At 37.8% G+C, this 23,806-nt stretch overlaps 1 protein-coding gene across 1 annotated transcript in view; it reads right to left on the bottom strand.

Annotated features, from left to right (window-relative positions):
* CFAP54 (cilia and flagella associated protein 54) overlaps positions 1–21,099 on the bottom strand; it is a gene marked incomplete at its 5' end in the record, with an annotated part of 151,092 nt that extends 129,993 nt beyond the window's left edge. Inside the window, 13 exons of the mRNA XM_081958765.1 lie at positions 923–1,008; positions 1,641–1,812; positions 1,918–2,030; positions 5,082–5,165; positions 8,353–8,551; positions 9,348–9,449; positions 9,529–9,642; positions 10,119–10,262; positions 12,765–12,823; positions 13,461–13,632; positions 15,279–15,425; positions 18,178–18,283; positions 20,900–21,099. Coding sequence (XP_081814891.1) covers positions 923–1,008; positions 1,641–1,812; positions 1,918–2,030; positions 5,082–5,165; positions 8,353–8,551; positions 9,348–9,449; positions 9,529–9,642; positions 10,119–10,262; positions 12,765–12,823; positions 13,461–13,632; positions 15,279–15,425; positions 18,178–18,283; positions 20,900–21,099 — 1,698 coding nt within the window. The remainder of the gene's footprint in view (positions 1–922; positions 1,009–1,640; positions 1,813–1,917; positions 2,031–5,081; positions 5,166–8,352; positions 8,552–9,347; positions 9,450–9,528; positions 9,643–10,118; positions 10,263–12,764; positions 12,824–13,460; positions 13,633–15,278; positions 15,426–18,177; positions 18,284–20,899) is intronic.
* Between the last annotated feature and the right edge of the window lie 2,707 nt (positions 21,100–23,806).

A 23,806-nucleotide genomic window follows, 5' to 3' on the forward strand; every position in this document is an offset into this window, starting at 1 on the left:
ACTTGTGGACTTCAACTCCCAGAATTCCCCAGCCAGCATGGCTGGCTGGGGAATTCTGGGAGTTGAAGTCCACAAGTGTTAAAGTTCCCAAGTTCGGACACCCCTGTCATATACTGTTTTTCAACTTTAAACATAATTATTTTAGTTTTTAATTTCAGACGCACTTGACATACACTGCTGTTTGAAGCTGATTAGATCACACTATTTCTTTCAAAGTTACTCAGTGGTAAGCTTAGTACATACTGAAAAAATATTGAAAAGATCAGAACACTTTCAGGTATTCTTGTCTGGCTCAACTTATGCTAATTCAAATTGCACTTCATTTAGATTTTGCTTAGGGTAACCGTTTTCCTTTATAAATTATGGTCTGAAGTTAACCACAATTAAATAAACCACATATTCGAAAAATATCTTAGTCCAAACTTTTTTAACAAAGTGACCCAAAGAAGTTAAAATGGGAGGAATATTACTCATCTTGGACTATATTCTTTTGTATCAAGGAGGAACACAAATCCAATAGAAAAGAATATATATAGCACAAAGTGGAACTCCTGGGATTTTTTTTAATGGGGGGGGGCTGTTCCTGGAACCTGCTTATTTTTTTGCAGAGCTTTCACTACCAGGTGAGGTAATATCATTGCAAAGTAGGTGGCGAACATACCTAATATTCCTTCCTTCTCCTATCTTCCCCACAACAACATGCCTCTAAGGCGGATAAAAATCTTAATGTCACTGCATATGAAAAACTCAACCAAAGTTTCAACAAAGAAATTGTTAGCATTTTAGATCAAACTGAATACAAAAATGCTAGGGGATAACTGAAATCAGGCATCAACAGAAGCATAGAGATAAACCACATTTGCACCCCATATAATTTAACACTTCCATTTCATATACTTTATACCAATGGTTTTTACTATACCTCTTCAGATTTACAGACAGAAGAATAAAGAGTCCTTGCCAGCAGAAAAAGATCATCAGTAACTTTTGGTGGTTGTACTGGTCCTTCTGGAGTTGCAATTTATTTTAAACAGAAAAAAAAATCAATATTATATTAAGATATTAGTTAAATTCAAATTCTCCTTTTGTTAGGGTTAGGTTGAAAATGAACATTATGAAAATGAAATATAGTTTCAATTTTATATATTTCTTTTTGAATAAAACTAACAAAATGGGAATAAATCTATATCCAAGAAAATGCCAACTTAAATAAGAACTCATTTTTTGTTTAATAACAGCAAAGTATAACACATCAGCAACAAAAATACTCTAAACCTCCAATCTTTTTTATTTCATCTGTGTGAAAATATAAGTCTGTGATTTGTTTCTTTTTAAGAGAATGTAATATAATAGTTTGATCAAAACTAAAGTAATAGCATGATCCTGTTGTGCCATCCATTCATGCGTTCAAGGTTTAAAGTAGACATTACTGCAGCATTTCTAGACTATTAACACAATTTAAAACAAAATGTAATACCAATATACTAGTACTGGAACCAGGTCACTACTGCAACATATTAATTTAATGTTCATTAATTTAGAAATCCCAAATAAATGATTATTTTATTTATCAGAAAGACCATATTTTAACTAAATTAATTAAATTCAGCAAATCACTCTAGTGGTAATTTGCAACCCACCTAAAAACCCTATATATTTTTTCCCTGGACTACGAAAAGCAGCTGTTTCTCGGATAGTATCTCCTTGAATACACAACCCATGTCTTGCTTTTCTTATGGTCAATAAATTCTGCATTAGAAGTAGTAGTTTGACTTCTGCTTCTGCTTTCTTCCACACTGGATTGCTTTGATTCTAATATATAGAGAAATAAGAATTAATATAGGGCTTATTATTATTATTAAATAATAAAACTACATGATCTATGATAGTATTATAGAACTTAATAAAATTCATTACCTGAAGAAATGAATAAAACAGTACAATTGCATGATCAAACGACTCCCATTCCTCATAACTGAAGACTAGCTTAATAAACCTAAATGCAGCATCTGCGGAAATACCATTTTTTCCTGTAAGAGTAATATAAACAGTTTAAGAAAATTCCACTCTTTGTAAACCGTAATAAAAACCCACACTGTTTTAAATTGTTATGTCCATATTACTAATTTTGCTGCAACCATACATCTTCAACTGCTTTCATTTAGCATATCATGTCATAATCAAAGAATACTTGAGGTCATTCCTTGTAGAGGAAACAATGTTTCCTTAAGGCCTAGATTAAATATATTGTGGAAGAAGTAAGTATATAAGGTCTGGACATACTGTAGGTATATGAAACCGATATTCCATTCCATTTTGTTAATGTTATAAGGCAGGGGTGTCAAACTCAATTTCATTGAGGGTTGCATCAGGGTGGTGACTTCAGGGAGCCGGGTTGTGTGGCCAGCTCTATGTCACTCCTATCAGGGATGTCTGTGGTGGTACGAGCGCTCAGCCAGCGTGTGGCCCTCCCGAGCTCCATTTCCACTGGCAGAAGGTTGCAGGAGGCCATGGCAGCCAAAAGCAGAGCTCAGGAGCCCGTTTTTGCTGGCAGAAACACTGCGGGCTGGTCCTTCGCTGTCTCCAGCAGCAGCACCATGGGCCAGATCTAAGTAGCCCATAGACCAGATGCAGCCCCCAGGCCTTGAGTTTGACGCCTCTATTATAAGGCATGGTTCACATTACAAGTTCTAGAGAACAACATCTTCTCTGGTAATTAGTGATTATCAAATGTCAGCCACACCTTTGGCATTTTCTACACTATTTTTACATCTGAGATCCATATACCTTAGGTAGAACTGGGCTTCACAAAATATACAAAATCAACATGTGATTTGCTTGATTGTAGTATTGCAAATTGCAACCAATCATGATAAATTTTGGCATACGGTTCTATGAATCTAGCCAAGATCTTTATGTGTGAGCAAAAACCAAGGCTAAAATTACTGATATGGGAAAACCGTTATCACATACAGTATAGCAAGATCTGATCTCTTTAACGGTGGAAACACAGAACTGCAAATAATGAGACAAAGGATAAGGAGGACAACTCTAGAAACCATTGGCACTTACAGCAAGAAACCATTGTTACAGACTGCCTGTCAAATAAGGTTTCAGTTCAGACACAAGTAGTGAAACTATGATGGCTAACCCAGAACAAAATAAAGGACCAAATAGTTATTCTATACTATATGAATAATATGACTGATCTCTGGGAAAATCAAAAGTGCTAGTGGAAACCCTAATAATGAAATAGCAGCCTAGTTTGGGCAGAAAAGTATTCCTAAAACTATGGTTACAGTGCAATCCTTAATGGCAACCATTAGGAAGGAAAATACCTGACTCAGATATGGGAGATGAATGTCATCAAACCTCAGGAGAGCAAACTCTTGAAGGGTATAAATACATACAGTAGGGCAGACTTAAGAAAAATGGCTGAGGATTTCAAGGTTCTTCAAAAACAACTAGTCTAGGAAGAAAAACCTTGCTTGTAAAACAGCAACTCTAACTAGTTCACTGTCAAATATGAGGAGATGACTAGCTAGTGATTTGTGTATAGGTTATTGTTTGAATTCCTGACTTGTTTAGCTCTACATTAGAGATATCTGGTCTAGCTCTAGCTAAACTCTAGCTAAGTTACAAAACATGGTAACCAGAATATGTTTGGCTAGTTGGAGTTCAGTACACTCTATATCTCTGTGGTTAATTTATGATCAAGTACTTTCAGCCCTTCATGGGAGGCCAGGTCAGAAGACAGCATCACAAGAAATATTAAAATTCTACTTCGCTGATATACAGTAGGCTACAAGTAATCCTCAGGTTATGATGACAATTATGGTCAGAATTTCCCTCAATAAGTAATGTTGCAAAACACACTATATAGCCACATCACTGAGAAATGGAAATCCCAGGCAGTTCTGGTTGCCATTATAATCCCAGATATGTGGGTTGTTAAGTGGGAAAGAGGCAGGAATTTCAGGTAAGAGGTGCAGGGCTACTGAAAAAGTTTGGGAACTTGCCATGGGAAGCTGGGGTAGTTGGGAGAGGACTGATGAGGACTGGTGCAAGTCACATACTAGTCACAGAAGGATAGGGAAGTGCTGGGATGGCTAATACAGGCCACGGGGGAATCATGAGGACCTAGGGAAGAGCTTGGGATGGCTGGTGCAAGTTATGCATGAGTTGCAAGAGACAAGTGGCAGTTGAAACAGAGTTCTTTGCAAGTAGGGAGGGGGAGTAGAATGTCTAACTCCTTAGAATCTGAGTGTGTTAATCTCTCTATATAAACACTGCATAAAAAATGCTAATGATCTGATAGTCATTTCGAAAAATCCTTTCTTAGCAAGCACCTAGAAGCCAAGATGAACATACATGCCAAATTTCAAGTTTGTAGACTTTACGGTTCTGTAGATTTTGTGATCATGTGTGAGTGGTATTTCGCTTTTATATAGATAGATAAGTTAGATGGACCTTTTCAGGTTGAAGATGGACTCCAAAACTTCCACTCCCAAACTTACTGCCAGTTTTTAGAAGACAGTTTCTTCAAGTACAGGAAAAAGTCTGCATCTTTCAAGACCACCATGATTTTTAAGCAGGACAATGCTCTATCGAATGAATTGAAGTACTCCACTGGCGTGGCTAACCAGTAAAAGACTTAAAGATGAAAGAATGCCCCCCTTCCTCACCTGACTCTGTTATTCTATTTATTATAGCAACATGTTATACTTTTTATTATGGTATTTTCATTTTTTCCTGTTGTATCTTTTTCATCTTTTCTAAAACTCTTGTCATGTATTTTTAATAATGTATGTATTTTTGTGTTTTGTTCCTTTTGTTCTTTTGTTATTTTAAAAGCTATAAACATGTATAAAAATAAATATAAATATATGGTCACCTAAACTGCCAAATTACTGGTTATTTATTTTTCTTTTTAAAAGGGGGCGAAGAAGATAATTTAATAGGTATCAAAACATTTTTATCTGCACTAAAATTATAATTATTATGACTTCTTATAAAGGACTATCTTACATAAACGTTTCATCATTTTAATTAATAAAGCACTGTAAAAATTTTAAAAATACCTGCTAATATCTGCTGCATAAGTGATGAGGTAGTTATTATTGAAGGAGCTTCAGAAGTGCTAATTGCAACATTGACGCCACCACCTTAAAAAAAAAACATAAACCTCTTTAAATACTATATATTATTTAATACCCGTTCAACTCCTTGACTTGACAAGTCTACAGAAATGTCCCTCCTCAAGCATTGCCCCCACATGGCCACTTTACACCTGACCAGCACAGTCTAGTACAGTGGTTCTCAACCTTCCCAATGTCGCGACCCTTTAATACAGTTCCTCATGTTGTGGTGACCCCCAACCATAAAATTGGTGTCTCGGTTCCTAAGACCATCGAAAATATGTGTTTTCTAATGGTCTTAGGCTGATGTAGGAAGAGGGAAGGACACAACCAAGCACTCTAGTGTAGGAAACAGTTTTATTATGCATAATAAAGGACCGAACAAAGAGAAAACAACTTGTCCGGACCCCGAATGATTATCATAAACAGGGTTTTATACCCCACATTACGTATACAGTGGCTGATTGCTACATTTGACATATATGGTCCTAAGAGGAACTGGAAAATGCTTCATACAGATATTTGGTTACAGTTAATGACAGAAAAGAGAGTTACACGCATCTCAAGAATTGTGCAAACCTTATCACATTCTAACTATTGCATTTGGGGAGGAAAGCAGAAGTGAATAACATCCGTCTGGGTCAGCTTGACTTACTGCAGATAAAAATAAACATTAGTCATATCAGCAATTCTTACAAGAAAGGAAATAAGGCTTTGGACTTGACCAGACTTTTTCGGGCCTGCAGCCTTCAGCCTGTTTTTTAGACCTGAACCAAGGTTTTAGCCTATCTCACTTCCCCCCTTTGTGACTCATCTGACATGTCCAGAAGAGTCACATATTCTGGATCTCCTCCAACCTCTTGTGGCTGAAGCTTTTCGTATTCCCACATTGCCATTACCTGAGCAGTTGCTTTCCTTTCAGCTAATAAAGATAGACTATTAGTGATGGTTTTAACAAAGATGGGTAACACACATGGGAGTAGCACACAGCCAGCAGCAATCAATCCCACCAGACCCACAATGGCTTATAAGCCAGGCAATTTAGGCCACCATCCTGAAAATATATCTTGTAAATTGAGACTTTTCCAAGTTTGTACTGGCACATGGGCTATTTTAACCATTTTATCAGTGATTTCTTTAATTACCTTACCACTTTCATCTATTTCGATACAACAATTAGTCAGCTTGAACTTTCCACATACTCCTTCTTCCTTAGCTAATAGGTAATCTAAAGCTAATCTGTTTTACATAGTATAAGGTGTGGACTTTGCACTTTCCCTGGCTAATTGAGTAAGACCCTTAACTGTCTCATTAGTTACGATTCCCACAACTGCTTGCAAACGAATCAGACGATTTAGGATGTACACAGGGGTACGATAGTCATACATGCCATCTTCCGCCCATGCAGCTGGTCCATATACCTGTATGATTCGTTCTGCAGGCCATTCTTCATCTCCCCAACTATGATGATTACCTCCCACATTAACTTTCCCTATAATAGATGTGTCTACGCCTCTCTTTTTCCTTTGTACATTTCAACCTCATCATAAACCGGAACCCCCAAATTCTGTCTGTTTCGTAATGGAAGTAGGAAGAATCCAGGTCTGATTATCCCAAGAACACATGTTCCACACCAATTAGCAGGTAATGATCCATATACCATGGATCCATATACTCATGCTGTATTTTAGCTCCTTTAAAATCACAAGAGACAGGCTTCAGAACCTTATGACCCAAAACCTGTCCTGAAACCCCCTGGACCTGAATTGTACATGGTCCAGGTGCTGATATAGGCTTATTCACCACAGATCTCCCCGCTCCAGTATCCACTAGAAAAGTTGTTTGTTGACCCCCGACATTTACAGTTACCAAGGGGTCTCTTCCAAGCCTGGTCCTAAAATCGATCGGGTCCACGCAGGGACTCAGCTCAGCATTTCATCCCAGCACAATTGGCTCATAAGGGGGGTGTTTGGAATATGGAAATGGTGCAGGGATTGAATAAACAAGTTGAAAAACTCCAAAAAGGAACAGCTTGAGGGAAGGTGGAAAGGGCCTTTTACTGTTGTTATGTCTTCTCTGCTTGCAGTGAAGGTTGCAGGATCTAAGTCCTGGATCCACTGGACACGAATTAAGACTGTAGCTAACAGGTATTTGGACCCCTGTGAAAGGGTTGTTGACCCCCAAAGGGGTCCCGACCCACAGGTTGAGAACCGCTGGTCTAGTAATTCTTAGAGATTGTTAATGGGAATATCCACAAAACAGAAGGCCACATACGTGTTAGTAGACAAAAAAAGTGCTTGGTGGATCAGGAGTTAAGCTCACAAGCACATTACAGAAGTCCCTCCCAGATTTGCTGTTTCCTAGCTACCAGTAAATTCTCCCTCTATGTTTTAGGCTTAAGATGTACAAGTATCAGCGAATGTATAAGAAACATTTAAAAAAATATGCAGAGAGAAAGAAGTCCCAGAACTGGCATAGCAACTGCAAGATCAACTTGGGGATTCTACAGGCTTGAGGACAAGGCTCAACTTAGACAATGAGATCATTTCCTAATAAGCATCTTTTCATTCTTCTATAATGTGCCAGTTGAAAGCCAAAGGTTATTTTTCAGGTCTGATTTGCTTTCTCTTCTCCCACAGAGGTAGAAATTATGTTTCAGCTTACCCACAATTCTAAGCAGGCAACACTTATTTAAAGATACCTGGAAAATAATTTCCTACTCTTTCACAATTTGAGTTGTCAACCATGGAATATTGAAACCTCTGTCTCTTCTAACACAGAAAATGTTACCTAATCTGATAGTGAAACATTTGCAAGCAAACAATCAGGTTCAGAGAGCACCAAGGACCCTTCAGATCAGCCTTGAGATAGATAGATAGATAGATAGATAGATAGATAGATAGATAGATAGATAGATAGATGGATGGATGGATGGATGGATGGATGGATGGATGGATGGATGGATGGATGGACGGACGGACGGACGGACGGACAGACAGACAGACAGACATCTTCATTCTCTTCTCTATATATAGAATAAATAATATTCATTAACCATCATAGTTATTTTTTAGAACCCTGGTAATTGAAATCCAGACATCTGGAAACTGGCCTGTTTGGGGAAAGTTAACCTCTGTTAATTTTATACGGTATATAGTTCTGAACCTCTATTTTTTTCTTATCGTTCTATTATATATTATATATAAACAATTACCATCAAGAATATCCGCGCCTGCAAAACAGAGTTCTGAAATAATGTCACGCACTTCTACTTCATCGGGAAAAGAGGGTCCAGGAATAAGGGTCCGTCTGTTTTTATCAAACAGAGCTTCCATAATGGCAAGAAAAATTGATGAATTGCAATCAAATATTTCCATTAGCAACCGTTCTGTGATGGTACGAGGCCAAGGCATCTAAAATAAAATAACATCAAGGATCATGTTGTATTTCAAATAAATTGAACTATAGTAATACATATAGTAATACAGTTACTATGACTGTTGAACGTTATATTGTAAAATTTGGTGTCAAGTGAAAGGTGACTGCCATTTTTAATCCATTATAAGAAGCAAAATGTTATAAACCTGATTCTTAAAAAATATAAATTGTTGGGAGGGAAAGACAAAACATGCTGCAAATAGTGTGCATATGTATAACACACTATGCCATTTAATTATTAAAGCTCATTAAAGCCTTTATACCAATGGGAGAGGCAAATGAGTAAGATTCAAAAGGCTAGTAGTAAGAGTTTCTACAGCCAGGCATTGACAGCAACTGGGTTCTCAATAAAAATTCCTTTCTGGAGTTACAGCCTTCTAAAAGCCAGATTCCCCTGAGAAATCTACACATTAGGTAGTGGTTTCAAATACATTAGTGCTTATTTGTAATTTCAGACAGCACGAAAAAATAAGACCTGGCAGAATGAAGAATTAGGTTCCAATGTAAATATCTCTTTTTAAAGAGTTCCATTTTTCAAGAAGGGACAGAATCAATATTATATCAATAACATAAAGCCTTCAGATGAGCCCCAAATCTTTACAAAACAGGTATTCTAATGCTACAATCTCTATCTACTCACCTGAGAAGAAGTCTCACTGAGCTCAAAGGGATTTATTGACAGACAGACAGACAGATAGACAGACAGAAAGGAAAGTCACCTTCATGAGTTCCTATTCCTGGCCAGGACAAGCCAACATTCCTAAAACTTACATGCTGTGCTTCTTTCAGATTAGCTCTTATTCTTGGTCTCAGAACTCCTTTTGGTCTCCTTCTTGGTTCAAATACGGTTCTTTTAAAAATCATTGCTGCCATCTGGCTCAAAGTGAAGAAATGCATAATTATTATATTACTTCTGTTTTTAATTATGGTCATCTTTATGAAAAATATGTACCTTTACAGTTGCTTCTTTGAATTTTTTCTTTGTTTCTATACTCAGAGGCGATGAACTCATAAACTCCATTTGCTTTAATTCATCAATTTTAATCAAACCACGCCGTGCAAATACCTACAACATAATATATTCATTCATTTATTAAACACACTTTGAAACTTTCGCACGTTTGAAATTTTGCCTTTTTAATAAGGAAACAACAGATAGAGAAAGAAATGGCAATACTGTCTGTCCATTTTAACCTAGCAGTGATGTCCCTACTAATTTAAAAAAAGTAGTAATAAACTGGTTGTGCATTGAAACCCAAATCTGATAACACTTATAATTCAAAAGAAGGGGGGGCAAAAAAAGGAAAAATGCCAGAGGCAGTTAATCAATTTCCTATAAAGAATGCATTAAAATCCTAAATTTCCATGCACATGATTTCTATCCTAAATATAGACTGATAAATCCCAAATATTAATGTAAACTATTCCTATCCTAAATGAGGAATATAACACAACGGAACTCCTTCTAGTTATGCTTTAGAGAGCACCTCAAAAAGCAGTATCTTTTATATTTTTAATAAAAGTTAAAATAGACATTATTACCTCTCCATGAATACCAGATTGGCAATCATAGTAACACTGACAAACAGCAGCATACAGAGTGACTCTCCATGTCAAATAGTGTACAGCTAAAAGTGGAATTGATGATTCCATACATACTGATGCCCACAATAAATATTCCAGCACCTATTAAAAATGATCCCTTTATTAATAAGCCAGACGGATTATTATTTTTGACATTTTAATATATGCATTTCAAGTTATAGATCAAAGTTTGACTACCTTTGGCTACCAAGCTTGAGTGTATAAATCACAAACCTTCTTCAGATATGTTATTTGTTGCTTAAGTTCAGTTAATACCTTTACATTCTCTTCTCAAATACAACACAACTTCAGAGACAATCGTCTCTTCCCAGGTTCAATCATAAAATTAGGGACTAGTGTTTTCACAGAAAGAAAGTCCTAAGTCATATCTCAAAGTTCAGTTTTAAAATTGAAGGGAGGGACTGAAGGCTTGCTTTATTTTAATGATAATTAGGCCCTTGGAGTATTTAGAATATAGGAGTACTGTATACATATTCAAATTCTTCACTTAGAGCTGGTAACTAGTAGTTAAGTACAAAGATAAGTTGATGGTTACTACTAACAAAGTATCCTTATCAATATAGAAACACCCAGTGGTGGGATTCAGCCAGTTCACACCACTTGGGGAGAACTTTTTAACTTTCTGAGCAGTTTGCTGAACTGGTTATTGGAAGAAATCATTAGGGCAGAGAACCAGTTGTTAAATTATTTGAATCCCACCACTGGAAACACCCTTTTTTCTGGGGCATTTCTTTTTCTAATTCATTCGTTAAGTTATCAGATAATGATAGTTTAACTTGTCCTGCCTGGCCAAGAAAACTACAGGAACTAGACAAGGCAATTACCAGAAATCAATACTGAATCGAAGGCCCATGTGCATATCCACACACCCATAGTCATTCACATATATACATTATGTACGTATTAATCATTACTAAATGAGAATGCTTTTCATGAAATGACAGCAGAGCGAACACAAATTGATCAGAAAAATACTAATTTTGCTACATTCAAAACAGAATGTCAAGAAAGTTAATTTAATCTCGAGGTACACATTTGGATACTAAAAAGAGAAAAATCTAGCATGTTTGTTAAGAGCAACTGCCTGGGCCCAAAGGCAAATCAAAATTTAGATACTGGAAGAGAACTAATAATATTAGATACTGGAAGAGAACTAATAATATTTCTCCTTTTATAATGAACATTTATTGGTTTGGCTGATTTCTAAAATTAATATTTTTTTGTTTTAAATTATCCTGCATAGTAATGAAAGCGACTACAGTACAGTATCTTTTTAACCAACTCTTTTCAAGTTAAAGACAAAAAATGTAAATGTGAAAAATAGCCACTAGATGGCACTGTAATTCAATCTAATACTATAAGAGTCTTCTATATAACCATGTAATTTTTATACTGGAAATTGCTGCATTCTATTTTTATACACTAAGTTTATTTTGAACAGGTGAAAGCACAAAATAATAACAATATGTACAGGACTATATATATATATTATATTTTAAAAATATTCCTTGATCACATCTTTTTAGTTCTGAACCCATCTTAGTTCTCACATTCTTAAGGCAAGTTTTATACTCTTTATTTAAATACTATTATTTACTTTTGAATTCCCCAAAGAGCTACCAGCCCTATATAGTCAGCAAAAAGAAAAAGAAAAAAGAAAAATTGCTTTTTAAATTGCTTTTAAAGAAAAGTGGATCCATGGCCCAGCAAGTCCTAATTTGAATTTTTGTTCACAAATCAACCACAAATCAAAAGGGGCAAGGTTAAAATATTCTGAATCAGGTTTTTCCATAGCCTTGGTGATAATATCATGCTTTCTCCTGGCATGAGATGACAGTCACAAAGGGAAAGTACATATTCTTGTAACAAAAAACACCATCACAAATCATTTAGCCCAGAGGTCCCCAACCTTTGCTGACCGGCAGGGAGAAGAGAGGAAATGGTTCCGTGTGAATAGCAGGCACACATGCTTGTATGCCCAGCTTCATTTGCACAAGCGTAGGCACAAATGAAGCTTCAGACGTAAGCGTACCTGTTGTTCATGCAAATGGAGCTGTGCACCTGCCACTCACAGAGCCCAATTCCAAACAGGCCATGGACCAGTACCAGGTCATGGCCCCGGGGATTGGGGAATGTTCATTAGAACATTCCAATGATGCACAGGACTCTTTTGGAGCTTTCCTCTAAGTTCAAATAATAATGCATATTTAAATACAAAGACAATAAATATGATTAATAAATAATACATTAAAATGACAAGGCAGTCATTCTGAAAATGGATTCCCAATTTTCCTACTTGTTTCTAAACCTGATCCCTGCCAAAGCGTTCCCCCCACCTTTTATAAGTGAAGTGTCTCTTCTGGAGCAAACATATCTATCTTCCTAATTATAGATGTGCGGGTTAAAAGTTTCCTATTCAAAAAATAAGTTTTGATTTCTTATTGTTACGTAAGGAATGCATTTTAATAATATAGATTTGTAATGCAAATAAAGGTTCAAACATTTCCCAACACACAATGAACAGTAACTTTAAAAGATAAGGAACAAGCAGACAGATAAATGCTTATACTTTATTTTATGTACCTTAGCTGATTGGCCTATAGTCATCAAGTGCCTACATATGGTATACATATGAACCGTACCTATAAGAAAAATATTTTAACATATAAATACCATAGTTCTTTATTGTGGTGAATTTTGTGAATGCATTAGAAACTATCTTTATTTTTAGCCAACCTCATGTTCATTTGAAAATGAACCAAAAATATTGATTTAAATGGTGCAATATTTTACATCCTAGCTGTTATCATTTCTACAATTCAAATATCTTATGAACAATGTACACAATCTTATATGTAATAAAATTCTTGATACCATATAATGTACATCCTCTTAAAATATCTCAATAGTAAATAGTTTTATGATGCTTTTCCTAAACATCAGCAATTCCAAAATAAGAACTATCCTCTTAGTTGTACACATTTTACATACTAGTGTTAATATTTTTTTTAAAACACAGTATCCCATGACATTTCCTTCAGCGTTAAAAATATGATGCACAAAATTATTAAAGGTAAAGAGAAATGTGAAATCCTTCATCATATGATTTAACTGTTTAAAAAGAGTTGCTTCAAAGCAAGATGAGTGGCAAACAAATTTAATAAATAAATAAACTCTCAAAATGGAAATCTTGAAATTTCAGAAGATTCCTCCAATATGGGGCATAATACAATATTTAATATCGAGGATTGCATTCGGAGGTTTTAAAATGTGGCATACCATTGTAGACGATCCAACATAAATGTTCATGGGGCAAAGTTATCTGCATGATGAGTTGCAGTATGGTTAAAATGTTAAAACATGTCTTCACAGAGTCTTGATTTAGGAGATCACCGTCTTTATCACATACTATTTTATAAAGGCAAATATTCCTTGCTTGCAGAACATGAAGCTAAGATGAATGATAAGAAATGACTGAAATCAGAAAATGTATCATCAAAATATGTCAATCTGATTTCTATAGCGTTTTCCAATTCTTTTATTACCCCCACCCATAGTACTGAGAGGTCATCCCTCCTAGAAGAATGAAATATTTTGAAAAATATTTTAAAAGGCAGAATATTGTACTTCCCTTAAAAGAGAAATGGAAATCTTAAGGGAAACAGAAACTCCCTGCCCCCAGCAGATATTTGGGGCCCATTGAGAAAGATTGGGCCAGTCTATCTACAAAACAAAAGATCAAGCTTGATTCAGACAACCTATCGAATTAGCTATGACCCTTGCATAGCCCTATGGGAGTCTGGCAGCAACCAATACATGCTCTTGCCACAGGAACAGGAAGCTCAACTTCCAAGTCTAGAGAGGGTCTAAATAACCCTCCCTCTCCACTCCATGTGGTCAGCTACCCAGAATCACACATTGGTGGTTCTGCTTCACCATTACACCATCTTTCCAAGCAGCCTCCATGTTTCCAGTGTCTTTCTCCCCACTTGGAACTGAACCCAGATGGCTATTTCTTCCAACAGTACTCAGATCATTCGTGTAATAGCATTTAGCAATAGCACTTCTACATATACCACTTCATAGTGCTTTACAGCCCTCTCTAAGCAGTTTACAAGAGTCAGCATATTACCCCTAACAATCTGAGTCCTGGTGGCCACCTTAATCTCAAGACATTCAGGTTAAATGGGGAAGCAGTGGGTAAGGAGATAAGGAGCACAGGAATGCAGGGCAATATAGAGGTAGTGGAAACGTGCCATGGCAGCTGGGAAAGGTCAGGGAAAGGCCAGCACAGGCCAAGCATGAGTTTGAGGAAGCTGAGAGAGATTGGAAGACCCAATGCAGACAATGTATAAGTTGGGGGATGCAGGGGAAGTGAGGGTACTGCAGCACAGCACATGCACACTGGAAGGCCAGGGATTGGTGAAATAGTACAGCATGCATGCATGAAGGCCAAGGGTGGATAGCAAGGCAGAGCGATGTGCAGGAAGACCAAAGGATAACCACTCGTTCTAGGGCATTTCTTTCAATCTGTATTCCCCATTGTGTGCCAGTTTACTCTCTTGTAATCCTTTCCTTTCCAACGAATGCAAACACAAACATTTAAATCCCTTCTTGCTAATTATCCATGTCCCAGCATGAACATTTCAAAGGGTGGAGGACTGGGGGGAAAGGAAAGCTGAAATTAAATCATAATCATAGTCGTGGTCACATGATTTTTCACTAAGCAACTACATCACTTAGCAACCAAATTACTTATCCCAACTGTGGGTCCCTAAACACGGACTACCTGTAATCCAAGATACTTTACTGTCAAAATCCAAAAATTAATGATGGGAGGGAAAGAGAAAATTAAATTTCTAATACTTTGCTCTCACAATTCATGAATGGATTTTACAAAGGAAAGAAGACATTAGTTATATTTTCTTTCTGCTCTCATTTTTCTCAACTCGTTCCTAGAAGGAAGTGGGATCATCTTCTCATCAAATTAATGCATTTGCAATATATGGGCCATATTGATGGCCTATTTCATGAAGCCTGACTAATGCCAAATTATAGAAAGATTAAATAACATTAACAGCTGTTGTAAATACTCACTGTTCGTGTAGCACTTTGATCTCTAAATCCATTTGGGAAAAAATTAGACTTTAATTGATGTGCATCTAATCCATGTTTGTTTATATTTATACCACTAATTTGTTGAAGATACTGCTCATAGCAATACAAAAATGCTAGCTTATGTTCCTGAAAACAAAAATAATATGTTTTACTTATATTTTCCATAAAACTGTTAATAGATAATTGTACACAAACAGGTAGGATAAAATGCAATAATTATAATACCCGCTTGAAAATTAATTATACTTAATTCAGTTGTTTCACACACATTGAATATTTAAACTTAAACATTTAAACTTCAATAAGCTCGTATAACAACTGAATCCACTGGAATTCATTTTCAAGTAAGCAAATATTGTAAGTTAGGAAACCAGACTGATGAATACAGCTAATACAGTACAAAAGATATTGGGATACTTTGTTATTTATTTGGTAGTTTTAAAACTAAATTCTTCTTCATTCTAAATAAGAGCAGTCTTGAGTAAACTTTTTAAAATACTTTCACTGGGAAGAAACATTAATACAGACAAAATTAGTGAAATTATTTCTACTGCTCATATTTCACAGCATCTGATACAATACTAGTTGAGTTAATACATAGTAATAGCCATCATATGGTTTATTGGCTTTAGATCAGTATATTGCATGTACTATGTTTAAATGGTTTACAGTTTATGACTTGGTGCTGTGTAAACCCAAACACTTATGCTTATTTAGCAAAACAATTTAAACTAGATTATGGCTTAGGTAGGATAAAGGATAGACACACTAAGAGGCATAATACCTTGAATAAGGATCATAAGTAGATTTCATACAAATCTGAATTAAATATCAAAAACAAATATGAATAAAATAATAAGTTAATATAGATATCATTACGTAATATTAAATATATTCAAATAGTCCTCAATTCATGATGCTAATTGACACCAGAATTTCCATCCCTAAGTGGTGCAGTCATAAAGCACAACTTCATTGCTAAGTGACAACCATTACTAAAGAGCTGTCATTGTTAATCAAATCCCGTAGTCATTACACAAAGCAACTTTTAACCGGATTCCCCATCCACATCAGTGGAGAAGCCAACAAGGGATTTGAAACTCCGAGGCCTGCATGCAGAAGTGGCGGCTGCTGGATGGTAGAGGGAGCAACGGTGTGTGTGCTGATATAAGGGACACACGGTGAAGGTCAGAAAAGGTGCATGAAGGTACAAGGTGGTGCATGCAGCAACAGCAGGGAGGGTGCGCAAGATTAGGAGCTGAGTAAGAAGCACAGTGCAGGTTGGAGAGAGTGCATGAGGGTGTGGGGAGGCATGAATGGCCAGTGAAAAATGAGTACAAAGGGACTGGAACAGGGTGTGCGGGTGGACAGTGGCTTTCTGGGGAAGGCAGCAGAGAATGTTGCAAATGGCAATCATGAGGGCACTGAAAATGATCATAAGTTGCCAATCACCCAGATCGCAATTGTGTGACGGGGGTGGTGGTGGTGCTGGAATTGCCAGAACTCTAAGGATCAGTCATGAACATCATTTATTAAGTGTCACTGAAACTTCAAACAGATACTGAACGAATAGGTCAAGGACTACCTATACCAGTGATGGCGAACCTTTTTTGGCTCACGTGCCACAAGTGGGAGGAGCGCAGGGGGGTCGAGTGCGGGCGTGCCGCACCCATAATGCAACGCGCGCCCCCCCAGTGCGCATGTGCGCACAACGCGTGACCCCTCCATTTTTACATTTTTTTGCCCTCCCCAGGCTCCAGGGGCTTTATAGGAGCCTGGGGAGGGCGAAAAGAGCCTCCCCCGACCCCCCGGAGGCCCTCCGGAGGCTTCAGGGACTGTCCGGAGGCTTCCCTGAAGCCTTCGGAGCGCTTAAAACCACCCTCTGAGCAAACCGGAAGTGACTTCCGGGTTGCTCGGAGGGTCGTTTTAAGCGCTCCGAAGGCATCAGGGAAGCCTCGGACGGTCCCTGAAGCCTTCGGAACGCTTAAAACAACCCTCCGAGCAACCCGGAAGTCACTTCCGGTTTGCTCGGAGGGTGGTTTTAAGCGTTCCGAAGGCTTCAGGGACGGTCCCTGAAGCCTGCCAGGGGGGCGGGGAGGCTCTTTTCGCCCTCCCCAGGCTCCTATAAAGCCTCTGGAGCCTGGGGAAGGCGAAAAATAGCTTTTAAAAAGGTGAACTCAGCTGGCCAGCGTGCGCATGCGCGCTGGCCAGCTGACAGGGCAGCGCCTCGCGTGCCCTGACAAATGGCTCTGCGTGCCGCTTGTGGCACGCGTGCCATAGGTTCGCCATCACGGACCTATACACAGAATGGAAGACACAGGGATCAAACTTGGGAATACAAAATCATATAGCAGTAGTTTTCCAAAATGATGTAATGCTAAGATGAGGCAATTAAATCATCTTTAAGATTTTGAAATGCTGAAAGCAGGCAGTATGGTGTGAAATAATTTCAAAAAAAAATATTTCAATCAATACTTATCATTTTAAGGTAGTACGTTTGCTGAAATTAATACTTAAAATATTCTGCAAATAGAGTTTGTTTCTGAGAAAAAGTGGACATTCCTTTTAAAGAAATGTGGAAGCAATGACTAAAGAAATGGGGTATAGTAATTTTTATCAATTCCCTTTTCTTCTTGCAACTCTCTACCATTATTCCCATCTGTTTCAGAGTTCCCTGATATTCAGTAGAACCTCCTTCTCTTTACAGCAGGATCCTGTTTGCATCTCCCAATTCCTGCTATGTAAAACTGAACTGAATTGAACCCAACTGAATTAAAATGTTATATACGAAACCTCATTTTGCACAAGCTGACGAACATTCATGCCTACACATGTAACAGAAATCTAATAAAAGTGATTCATCAGAATCATTACTTACTTTCATTTCCATAAGCTGATCACCAATTTTTACAAGTGTTTCATTGTAATACCAATCTGGGAGTCGAGGCCTATAGTTGTTCCAGATATTGAACAAAGAAGTGGTTCTAAATAAAAAAAAATCACCACAGAAAATCACTTATTGAGAGATACGGTAATAATCTTGTCAGATTAATATTTTTAGAATGGCAATAAGACCGTGGTGCTATATTTTACTGGAATTCCTAAGTATACCAACAATGAAAACGGTCTATAAATGTTTATAAAGTAACAGATATTTAAGTCATATATATTAACACCAGTTTCATCTAGTACAGGGGTGTCCAAACTTGGCAACTTTAAGACTTGTGGACTTCAACTCCCAGAATTCCCCAGCCAGCTCTGCTGGCTGGGGAATTCTGGGAGTTGAAGTCCACAAGTCTTAAAGTTGCCAAGTTTGGACACCCCTGATCTAGTAGGTAAGCATCAAGCTGGAAACCAAGAAACTATGAGTGCTGGCTGAGACACAACGCTAATGGGGTGACTTTGGGTCAATTGCTTTCGCTCAGCTTTAGAAAGTGGCAAACCACTACCGAAAAATGTTGCCAAGAAAACTGCTGGGACTATTCCAAGCAGTTACCAGGAGTTAACTCTGACTTGAAGACCAAAACAGTTATAAATAACAGTAACATTTATAATATATCCGAAATATTTTAACCTATTAAATTATCGTTTGATTGATATGTTGTCTGCAGAGAAGTTTTAGACCCCACCATAAAATATCGAAATACTATTTCCATAAAATCTCCTTGTGATCTAAGTAAACAGTAGATTATAATAACAAAGGCTGGAAAAAACAACAGACGCAATAAAAGAGATCCAACAGAAATAAATACACCGTTGGAACTCTAAAAATCAAGAGATAGTTTTATGCTGACATGCATCACATAAAAACAAGCAACATCTAAAACACTTCCAAAATTATATCACTATAACGTTCTCTCCATGAGACCTTTATGAAAGCAATCATGGGTCTACAACTGCATGAGCAGTTCTGGGCACTCTGCAGTTTGCCATCTAATACCACTGGTGGGTTGAACTGGCTTCCAATTGCTTTTCAGATGCAATTCAAGATGCTGGCTATTTACCATTAAAAGCCCTACATGACACAGGGTCAGATTATTAGAGGGACTATTCCTTCCTGAGAATGTCTGCTCTTCCACCAAGTTAGATAGGGTGAGCATACTCCAGATCTCTTTCCTCAAATGTTATAGCCTAGTAGTGGGACCTAGGAAGCATGACTGTAGCTGACTTGGCCATTTGGAATAGCCTCTTACCTGAAACGGGGAGGGTGGCGGGATTAGGAGGGAAACTAATTTTTAGAAATAAATAATAATATTCACTGAGGAATGAAGTGCAGCATGGTTTCTGAAAGCTGTAAAGCAGCCTATCTCAGCCCAGCAACATCCATATCTGCTGAACAATGATTCCCATCAGTTTGAGACTATTTTAAATCAGACTTCCATCACTTGTTCCTTCTAAATATTTTTCTATATTTTTCTATAAGCTAATTACTACAACAACTCCTAAACTAAAAATAATGAATACAAAAAGAAGCTGCTAAATATTAATTTTATTCTGGTTGTTTTATAACTCTGACAATTGATATAACTCTTATTTCAACCAGATTACCCATGCAAATGCTAATGATATGAACAAACAACTAGTAGAATGACATAAAAGAAATTCACTGAAGATCTGGGGAGGGGGGGGACCCTCTGTAAACCATAACCAGGAGACATGACATTCTGTGATCTCATTCCTCATTGGCCTCACAAAGGTAAACATATCAACTGCACTTGAAGTAGTATTATTACAGTTTGCTAATTCACCTAATTCAACTCTATGTGGTACATGTTTATATCAGGAAATATATGGTTTGCAACTTCTAGGAAGTTGATTATGTGGTTTCCCATCTGTGGTTTGCAACTTCTAGGAAGTATCATGTTTCTAAAAACTAAAAGCCTCCTTGTTCCAATTCAACAAATAAAAAAACTAATTGATATTGGATCTGTGAAAAATTATAACTCTTCATGTGCAAATACAGCCAAGCCTTATAAGAAATACCTAGTGTGGCTTTAGTAATGCAGTAATCAAATAAATTAATTTTAAGAAAAAAATCAAATTATCTTTCTTTCATCCTCCCCTTGTAAAGCTCCTCTGCCTTTGGTCCAGTTTCACAACAGACTAGAAATAAAATATTTCACCGATGGGAGAAACATCATTTGATAAACTCTTCTTACTGCCTAAATATTCCAGGTAGGGATGCTGGAGAGGAGGGGAAATGGCCATGACAGCATCACACTTTCAAAATTGTTGTTTTCCATAGTGTTAAAGGTAAAGTCTCCCTTGAGTCATGCTGAACTCCTGATGTTTATCTAAGACGTGTTGTTTTCTTGACAATAAACGGGGTGAATCACAAGCTTTTCCGGAAGGTTTTTGTTTTGTTTTTCCTTTTCCCGGATCATTTGCTCCTTTCCCACCCGACTATTAACGAAGTCCGACCCTGCTTAGTTTTTCGACAGCCGCCGTTAAGAGGCTGGCATGCAAATGCAGGTGACTTACGCTGAATCCACTCAGTAATCAGAAATTGCTACACAGGGAAGGAAGGACGGGAAAGGAGGGAGTCGCCCCCGGGGAAGGGGACGGAGGCGTGGGCCCTTGGGGGAAACTCTCCGCTTTACCCTCGCCTGTGCAGCTCCTGATCCTTGGAGCTCGCGGCCCCCGCTTCCCGTTTCCGCTTGAGGAAGCCCAGGCAATCGCTCAGGTCGGACTCGAATCGGTGAACCACTGGGTTTCTCGGATCCACAGAGCCATAGAAAATGGCGGGGGCCGGGGGAGGCAGCGTCGGGGTTCGCGCTCTGCTTTTGGGAAGCTCAGCCATGGCGCTTCCCTCGTTTTCGCCCTTCCTGCTCAAGCGGCGGCGGCGGCACGCGGACGGTTGCTAGGAGACAGGCCAACAGGCAGCGCGAGCAGAGGGGAGGCGGGGGCAGGAGGATCTTGGGGGGCGGGGAGCGGGGGAAGCAAAGGGTGGGGCGGGCTTTCTCGCTTTCTTTGTCCTCCCGGGCGCTCCTTCGGTTTTCGTGATGGTGCATTTCGAAGTACGGTAGCGGTGAGATCGCCCAAATCTTTCTCCGTGACCACCCAGTGGCCGAAGAATGTTTGCATTCCCACTCTTGTGAGAAACGCGGAGCAGCGTGTTTCGTTTAAAAAGTGTGTGCTCTTTCAGAATTTGCTTCTATAAACGGGATTTAGGGTAATGCTGTATATATATCAGGACATCTTCCCCACTGACACGGCACGGGAGTGAGGTTTTTGCTCACCAAATTGTTCATCGAGGTTTTTCTCGATTTTCCCCGCAAATCTTTCTCGCAAAACTCAGCTCCAGAATGCAGGGTTAAAAGTTAGCGAGGAAATCTTTGATGTGTAAATTGCATCCTCCACTTGACAACACACTTGAGCCCAAAATTTCCATTGCTAAGCAAAACGGTTGTTTAAATGAATTTTACCCCATTTTACAATCTTTCTTGCCTCAGTTGTTAAGTGAATCGCTGCAGTAATTTACTTGCAAGGCTCTTAAGTGAATCTGGCTTCCCCATTGACCTTGCTGGTCAGAAGGTCACAAAATGTGATCACATAACCCCCGATACTGCAACTGTCATATAGACATGCCAGTTGCCAAGCGTCCAAATTTTGATCATGTGACCACAGGAATGTTGCCACAGTCATATGTGTGAAAAATAACCATAAGTCACTTTTTTCAGTGTGGCTGTAACTGAACGATCACAATGAATGATTGATTCTAAGTCGGGGACTATTTCTATGATCAAACCAGAGCTTTGTATTTGGCTTTGTTACTGATTCTAAAGTTCTATATTGTCAAATGCTCTTAAAATATTTCCTACAGGCCAATCTTTATAAGTAGGACAACAGTGAGAAAGCCATGGGAGAATGAAATGAAATAGCTGTCATCTAAACTTCCTAGACAGAATTCCGCAGCTGAAGACCACACAAGACCAAGCATCTTTTTAAACCATGGTAGATAAAACTATAACACAGTATTACTTTCTACCTAAAAATGATGATAAGTAGAATCACGCTGTACGGAAAGCACAGTAACCCTAAGAACTACAAGACCAAAGAAATCATATAGGATGACATCTTTGTGTGCCCTCATTTTTCCATAACATGCACAAGTATCCGATGAGTCAAATATTCTTAAGCAAAGAAGCATGTATATAGGCCCGGCTGCCACTTAGTCCTAGAGGTTAAAATTGTTTCTTCTTACCCAAAAGGGAGGGAGAAAATATTTTGAGGAAAGATAATGGGCTATATTGGGACATTTGATGGATAAAAGGGAAAATAGGAGAAAAAATTGCTGTGATTTCAGGATTTTGAATGAAAATCTGTAAGTGTAATTATTCCAGAATAGAATTTGCTACCAAAATAAAGTTGTGATAGAAGCATTAGGTGATTTTTTTTATTAAGTGCCTTTAGTTTTTTGTAAAGCCGCAAATTTGCTTTTATAATAAATAATATAGTACTTCTAACTTTTGAACTGCTCATTAGGGGCTAATATTTTGCCTATATTGTTAACAGCAAGAACCAATCATCAGGTTTTCCATTATACAATACTATAATCACAAATCTGAAAATAAAATGTAAAGGTTTCTTCTTTTGTTCATTGTGGATGACTGACATGCATTAAAATAGAAAGTGGCAGCAAATAATACCTGCAACTAATTGCGTAGAAAACTGGGATGGCATCTCTGTTCTTGATTGGCACATGGCCAGAGAAAAAGCTGGAATTTCTGAGAAGCTCAGAAAATAGGTAGGGTTTGAGCCAGACAATACATTCACCCTGATACAGGAGACACAGGATTTTTTGCCTTTGGCACTTTGTGCCTGCAGTGCAATTCTATGCTGTATATAAAGACAGAACCTAAACTAAAATCTGATTTACTTTCACTTAATTTTAATTAAAATCAATTCACAAAAATATTACTCCCTATATATTTAATACCTTCACCATATCATTTTCAAATCTTCAGTTCACTAGCAGCTTCTAGTTATCTCTATGAATATGTACTTATTAATTAATAGTATTAATTGATATTTCATATTTCTTAACCACCCATTTCCCTCAGAGAGGGGAATATGTGATATATCTAACTGGATCATATTCCAACCCAGCTAGAGACTTTTCAAAAGTGGATCAATCAACAAGCATCATGTCTTCACAGTAGCTGAACTCAATAAGTAACTCAATAAATCCATGCAATGAGTTACTGCAATACATTTTCCTACGATTTCCTAAGATTGTCGGTAAGATTGACACAATGTCAGTAGTCAACCATGACTTACAAATTGCACTGTTTGGGTTTACACAATATATTAAGCCAGTATACTGTAGGGTCATAAAAAGGGAGTTTTTTTTAGTGTAGCGACTAAGGATTGGACTAGAAATGATCCAATGTCCTCACAGAATCTCCCTAGGAGGACTTTGGGCCAATCACTTGCTTCAGTTCAATACATCTCACAGTGTTAATATTAAATAAAATTGGTAAAGAGAGCCCTGTCTTTGCCACTTC

Source organism: Natrix helvetica, assembly GCF_964273705.1.
Source record: "Natrix helvetica genome assembly, chromosome: 6".
NCBI lineage: Eukaryota > Metazoa > Chordata > Lepidosauria > Squamata > Natricidae > Natrix > Natrix helvetica.